At 39.8% G+C, this 7,809-nt stretch overlaps 1 protein-coding gene across 1 annotated transcript; it reads right to left on the bottom strand.

The window, feature by feature from the left end:
* Positions 1-749: 749 nt before the first annotated feature.
* On the bottom strand, positions 750-7,479 carry LOC143292302 (bone morphogenetic protein 4-like). Its single transcript, XM_076602490.1, has 2 exons — positions 7,191-7,479; positions 750-1,681 (listed from the first exon to the last, which is right to left on the bottom strand). The coding sequence occupies exons 1-2, from the start codon at positions 7,477-7,479 to the stop codon at positions 750-752; spliced, it is 1,221 nt and encodes a 406-aa protein (XP_076458605.1).
* Between the last annotated feature and the right edge of the window lie 330 nt (positions 7,480-7,809).

Genomic DNA, 7,809 nt, shown 5'->3' on the forward strand with positions numbered 1-7,809 from the left:
GTTCAGTTCAATATAATGCAGTTCATAACTATGTAATACAATAAACATCAATACAATGTAAAGCAATACACGTATAATACAATACAGTGTCACTGAAATAGATTGGAACGCAACCCAGTAGCATGCTATAGGATGAGAAACGACAGTGTCGGTCTCTCTGAAAATGAAACTGAACTTACATAATGTCGATCTAGTTGTTCAGTATTGCTGAACAAGTACAACAAACGATCCCACATCCCCTTATACTCGTCGAGAAAACGAATCCACAGTGAACATAACTGACAATCACGTCTCTCATTTTGCTCTCACGATTCCATGATGAACGCGTGAAATGATTCAGCTTTCACTAGTTTTTTTTGGGTTTTTTGCCAGTCCAGTGACACTCGACGAACATGTGACAACACTCGAAACAGCCATGATCGAGATTACATTCATCAAACCATCACATACATTATGATCATTATGTATATGGAAATCATCCACCTATACTCTCCACTTCTTTCTAACAAACACGCGGGCGCACTCACACGCACAACAACAACAACAAAACACACACACATACAATAACAAAAACACACACACACATACCCCCGCGCGCGCACGTACATATAGTTCGCCCTTAATCGGGCCATGAGCACAACCTGACCCACATCTTGGTGTAAAATGATAGTGCTCACAGATCAACAGTCGCCATATCAGAGCAGCTTGTGAGATACACAGCAGAAACACGGCCCATTCGTAGCTGCTCGTCATCTGCAGCCACACTCATCAGCGATCATGTCCTCGTGGTGCCTCACGACGATCTCCCCGTACTCAAAGTAGAGCATGCTGAGCGGTTTGAGCCGGGTGGGCACACAGCAGGTCGGGGGCGCCAGACGGCGCTTCTTCTGCCTCATGAGGGTCTGCAGCATGGCGTGGTTGGTGGGTGTGTACTTGCTGTCCACGGGGGATGGGCACGCGCCGTAACAAAACTTGGAGTTGAAGTCTTTGGGGTGGATGATCCACTGCCCCCATCCGATGAAGTTAAAGTCCACACTGAAGTTATACAGCCGGCATTTGGAATGTTTGGGGGCGCGGTACCATCGCTTGTTTTTACGAGTCCTGGACTTCCTGCGATCGAGGCCTCTTCTGTCTCGGGGTGCTGAAGGCGAGTCCCTCTTGGGACGATACTGTGACTCGTGGTGACTGGACTGACTGCCGGTTTCTGCGCCGCCCTGACTGTTGCCCGGAACATGGTTATTGTGGACCTGGACCACATCCGTGGTGTAGCTCTGGTACATGTTCCTGAGGAAGTGTCGGTCCTGCAGGTACAGGGCAATGAAGGAGGTGGACACGAGCGAGGCGTTTCCCTGCTGCAGGGACCTCTCCAGTCTGCGAGGCAGGCGGACCTGCAGGGTGACGTTGCCGTGGTAAGCGTTGATCCACTGCTCCAGGACCCTGCTGACGTCAAACACCTGGTACTCCCGCTGCAACAAGGCCCGTTCCCGCAACACCACCCGCTGCACCACCCGCCCCCTTCGGAAGACCGCCAGGGACAGCTTGTAGCTCGTCTTACTGCGAGTCCGGGCCGACCGGCTGTGACGTAGGAAGCGCAGTTCAGCCGAGTGGAGCCGTTCTTTGGGCGGCAGGAAGGGCAGGGTGAAGTGCACCATGGTTTTCTGGCCGGGGCTGAACGTCACCTCTGGAAGTGAACAGACAGATGAAACCAGAACAGAGCGAAACATAAATTTAAAGGACTAAGCGTTGTGGGGCATCATCTTCATGTGTCACAAGAGATGATGTACTTGGGATCAGTACTTTGAAGGAACATTGCCATGTTAGAAAAGGGCGACAGCCAGACATAGTTTAAAAAAGTCGGTGTGTGAAATGCATGTTGGCTTTTTTCCATAGTTGCCTCTGTTGATAATTGTCCATATTTCCGACTCAAGTACGTTGCGTGGACCAACCATCATCATCATCATCATCATCATCACATTATTATCATTATTATCACATACCACTACTACTACAACTATGATTATTATTATTATTACGAATACTTCTACTACTACTGTTATCATTACTATTGTTTACAAGTAATAATTGTCACTACAACATTAACTGATCTGACAAATGATACTTTACTGTCGGAACAATATGTTCATATGATTTCATGTCATTTCGTTTTTTCTTTCTTTCTTTTTCTTTCTTTTTCATTCATTATCATTATCATTGTTATGATTATTATGGTTATTATTAGCATCATTATTATTATCATTATAATTAGTATAATTACCTGTATTATCATTTTTTCATCATCATCATGTTACTATTATTGTTATTGTTGTTGTATCATTTTCATTACTATCATTATTATCATCATAACGTTTATTGTTATTTATCAGTATTATCGATGAATACAATTGTCACTACAGCATTCTTTAATTTGGAAAATAATAAATAGGTATACTTTACAGTCCAAATGCTATTTTCCGATATTTTAATATATCATTTCTTTTTCCTTTTTTTTCTTTCTTTTCCTTCCCTCCTGTTTATTGCCATCATTATCATTATCATTGTTACTGTTATCATTATTGTCATTCTTCTTCTTATCATTGTTACCATTAGTAGTAGCAGCAGTAGCAGCATTTACCAAGTGATTTATTGATTCGTTTATCTAATTGTCATTTATGCTGCATTAATAATTTGTATTCAATGATTATTTATAGAAAGATCAGATGACTTGCATGAGCATGGATATTTTTCACCAATAAATCACGGATAAAAACCACATCTCCCCACATATTATGTAAATTTATCATTTTGTCGGTTACTGCACAACTCTTTTTGAAAAGTTTGAAAGTCAAAACGATAAAGAACAGATGAGTAACGCCAAATTTAATCAGTGAACCAAAGACAATCTATTTCATTATTTATCACTAGTAAATTCGACATAATGAGCGATCTCTTTGTTTTTTGAAGCTGTAATAATTGTTTGATATTCAATCTTTATGGAGATTAGTCTTAACTGGTATTTCTCAAGGCCACTCTCGTTTTGTACTGCATGTTACCTTATCCGAAGAAGAGAGTTTTAAGTGTAGAACTGATCCTGGTGTGTGTAATGAATACCATATTGTGAACCACAACCTCTTCCAAAATGCCTTCTTTTTTTTTTTAACTTCAAAGATACCTTCGACTGTTTACAAATGTCTTTTCAATTCATGCAGCACCAATTGATCAGAATCAATACTGAAAAGTATTCAAACCCTCTTGAATGAAATTGAATTGAGTAGTTTTTGGTTGAATCAACAACCTTTTGATGTACATCCCACATGGTTTAGAGAGAAAGTAAAGCGCTGTTTAAAAGATCAGTTGCTTTTGTTTATGGTTTTTGTTGTTGTTGTTCTTTTGTGCAAGATTGGTATAGACATGATGATAACGATACTGTGTATACTAATTACAGGATGTTTAAACCCAATTTAGGTCAAGATGATTATTTTAGTGTTTCCAAATACTTGTGTATGATTTAGTAAAGTTTAGAACAACAAATAATACCTATCAATAAACAGCGTTTTGCCAATTTACCCAGAAATGAAAGAATCTGTGAAAAATGTTCCACAGACGACATTGCTGATGAGTTTCATTATTTGTTTCTGTGCCCCATTTTTGATAATAGACAAAAATGTTTGTCTACATACTACGGAACCTACCCAAACCCCATAAGATGCTACTTATTTTTTATGAAAACAACAACGAACGAACGCGTATTGTAAAAATTGAAATCCTTTCTCTTCCATGTGTACTTTATTTTCGATAGAATTTTGTCTGTGGATAGAGTAAAATAGTCAAGTACTGTGGAAATTTACATGCTCAAATGCTGATTTGTATATGCTTATTTACGTTACAATTCAGTTAATAAGGAAAATTGACTCGCTGATTTGTAACTGCTTGTTTGCTAGAGTTAGCGATTTTGTTTTCTTCCAAAACGTTTTTGTTTTATCTATATGGTGTGTGTACAAGATGTTGTGTGTATGTCTCGGTGCCTCCAGGGGGCTCGTGAAGAAATTTGCCTTGCCTCTGAAGTATCCCGCGCGTGTGTGTATGTGAGTGCGTGCATGTGTGTGTGTGCGTGTTCTTTCCTTAATTAAACGTCTTATCAGTGTGTGTGATATCATTAGACGTGCGTGTGTGCGTGCATGTGTGTGTGTGTGTGTGTGTGTGTGTGTGTGTGTGTACATAGCATATGTGTGGGCACTTACAATACTGTTCAATGCAGTAGCGTTGAAATGATGCCTGAACTCCAATAAGGCATTGCGCGAGTATAGTGTCCGTCACAACTAAGGCCAACGGTTTGGCTTATTTCAATGCCTTCATTTTCTTTTCTTTCTTTTTTTTTATGCTGGCTTGATTTTGTTGTTGTTGTTTGTTTCTTTCTTTCTTTTGTAAAGACTTAATTTATTGATGGTGTGAAGCTCAGTGTTTAATGGTTTGTTTTCGATGCTCTCGCTTTTTTCTTTTTGTAGTAAAAGCAAACGATAGCGGGCAAGAATATCGACACACTTCATTTCATCTCAAGATCTACACGTGCTGATTCGATTGAAGAAATATCTAACAAAGAAAACAAGCAAACCAACAACAACAAAAAATATATAAATATAATGAATAGGCCAGATAAACAAATGATCATTTATATATGCGTTACAACGGCATTACTGTTATAATCCAATAAAAATGAAATGTGTCCATTTGAACTTTGAAATTAATTTCCTGATGATCAAAAGATCTCGAAAGGAAAATCGGTGTCTGTTAAAAGACATTTTTCTGTGAAGACATTTTGTTCATTCAATTTCCAAATAATTTTCCACATCCATTTCCTTTTAAAAATAAAATCCGTATCTATTCGATCCCATCTGTTTTGGAAAAAAAAAGGCAACTCTTATTTGATCTCATGTGATTTTTCAAAAGTCCACATTTATTCGACGTAGAACCATGCACCCCACCCCAACCCACCCCCCAGTCCCCCGGCCGACATTTTGTATGTCTCAAAAATAAATCAAATCCTTTTGAACATGAAATTTATCCTTGCATTTTGATCCTGATATTGATTTACGTTGCTGAAAAATATCGCCCATTTTATTGAGGAATAATGAATGTCTACATGACCCGAAGCCAATGTCAAAATCCATGTTTAGAAACCATAAATATTTACGTAATCCTAAAAACTTCGTAAAGTCAATCCATGCTGACATTATTTACTTGTCCTGATTTTTTAAAATTTCTAGAATACTGCATATGGAATCTGACAAGCAATACATTGTCCTGAGAGACAAAACTTATCCAAGTCCTATGCACACACATTCCGCACAACAACAAGAATAGTATACTTTTTTAAGATCTTTACCGTGGAGTACAATCAAACTCCTGAAAAACATTATCTTAAAAATATCTTGTCAAGCTATCAAGAACAAGCGGCTTTGGTGTTTATTTTCATTTCCGTCCCGATTATAATAGTAAATAGACGCAGTAAAATCTCGTTATATTAGTACAACATATACCTGCTACTGTGAGACCAGTTGTTCTTGTATTCTCAATGAAAATAATGGTATGTCCGTGTCCGAGTTATTTGGCTTACACTTGGTTCGATCAGCTTCTAATTAATCAATTTATTTAGTATAGAAAAGATGCCACTCTTACCACTCTTACTGCGGCATATCTCGACCCAATCGATGATTCCGTGCTATTTCAAATGTAGATACCCTGGTATTGTTTAGCAAACATTGTTTTGGCAAAATCATTTTGATTTTTTTCTTCTTCATTTTCCATCGATTTTATTTCATTTTTATCATTCTTTGTCAAAACAAAATAAGATATCTAAGAGGAATACGGTAAAGTAAAAACTAAATAAAAAGTGTAAAGAAACCTTTTTTTTTTACGAAACACACACACACACACACACACACACACACACACACACACACACACACACACACAGTGTGTGTACAATATTCTTCAGCTCTGTTTTTGACTGACATTATACATATATTTAAAAAAAAAAAAACTCGCGGAGAACTCGCATATATTAAAAAAAAAAACCCACTCACACTGAAGTCAGATTTATTACATATAGCATGTATGTTGATCAACCATTTGAATTATACAGTTCATCTTGCTGTACTGCGACAATCTATAAGAAATGAATTTCACTAACTGAAGCATTTCTGCTTCTATTACATCTGCAATACTGTGATACTGTGGTAAATTAACGTCAATCTGATGCTGACAACATTCCCACGCCCATTTTATCTTTCAGCAACAGTTTATGTCCATTGATGGGAAATTTTGTACCAATTGAATCTGATTCAAATCCTTTTGAGCAACGGGAGCCCGTTATTACACACATCAAGACTCCCTAAAATCATCTGAATAAAATGAACATATCTATCACCTTTTTATTTCAAGAAGATAGAGCGGACAAAGCAATATATACATATATATATATATATATATATATATATATATATATATACAAAAGACCATATAACCCCACCCCACCCCCTGGCCGTTACAAGTGTACATGTCAGCAACGTTGGGTTTGTTTGGGGTATTTTTTTGTTTGTTTTGTTTGTTTTTGTTTTTTGTTTTGTTTTGTTTTTTAAGAAGAGGACTGATAATTTGTGTAAAAAGCCAAGAAATGATCCCATAATTCCTTTATATCCGTCTGCTATTTTCTACTATCATTAATTTTAACAAAGCCGTCAGTGAATTGTCTCGCAAAGGAAGAACATTGGTTATGACATTTCTAATAAGACAAAGGAGATTCGGAGATCATTTAGCAACATTTTTTTGAAAGCTGACTTACAAACAAAATAAAACAAGAGAGAGAGGGAGAGAGAGGGGGGAGGTACTGTCCTGAAGACGGGTAAGGTTGTTTTGTGTGTGTGTGTGTGTGTGTGTGTGTGTGTGTGTGTGTTTAAGGGGGGTGGGGGCGGGCGGGAGGTGGGGGGGGGGGCAAACTTTGTTTCGAAATACTCCTGCTCTATCCATTCTGGTCTCAAGAGGAGTGACTGCTTGGCATCTTCTCAGCATGAAAAATTGATTTTCTCAGTAAAAGCAAACAAGATTAAAAGAAGAAGAAGAAGACCCAACGAGTGTTCGATAAAGTACCCAAACAGTTGGCTAGCAACGCTCACTGCAAACCTCTTTCAACCCACCTCTAGCAGAAAAGCTCCTGATGGTGTTGCCGGGTGGCGAGTGTGTCTGTGGCTGGCCCTGACGACCCTGGATCAGGTCGTTGAAGAGCTCCACCAGGAACACGGTGGAGGCCCTCCGCTGGTAGCTGACGCCCAGAGGCCCGTTCTTATACAGGTGATACATCACCTCCTCCTCCCGCACCGTGTCAATGGCCATGGGAGATCGGCGCATGGAGGCTGAAGCGTCACTGTCCACATGACGACCTTTCCCTGTCGCGGTGAGGAACTCTGAGGGGTGTGAGGCCGGCATGGTGACGGGCAGCGTGATGGTCAGTACTGGCCTGCAGGTCCACACCAGCACCACCAGCCACACCAGCAGGGGGCTCACGTTTCGGCACCAGCGACTATCAGTTAGGATCAAGGACCCGCGTACGCCACACCCACGTCGTTCGTGCCGGCACTTCTCCCGGGGAAGTGGGCACACTGTAGACGGACACAGCTGTAGAAACGCCATTACAGCCGCCGTGTTATGTCTTGCCACAACTGCATGCCATTTCCGTGTGACTGTTGAGCTGTTTATGGGCAGTTCTGGGGACAAAACAGGTAGTGTTCATCTACCCACCCCGTCAACCTCTCGCTG

Source organism: Babylonia areolata, chromosome 18, assembly GCF_041734735.1.
Source record: "Babylonia areolata isolate BAREFJ2019XMU chromosome 18, ASM4173473v1, whole genome shotgun sequence".
NCBI lineage: Eukaryota > Metazoa > Mollusca > Gastropoda > Neogastropoda > Buccinidae > Babylonia > Babylonia areolata.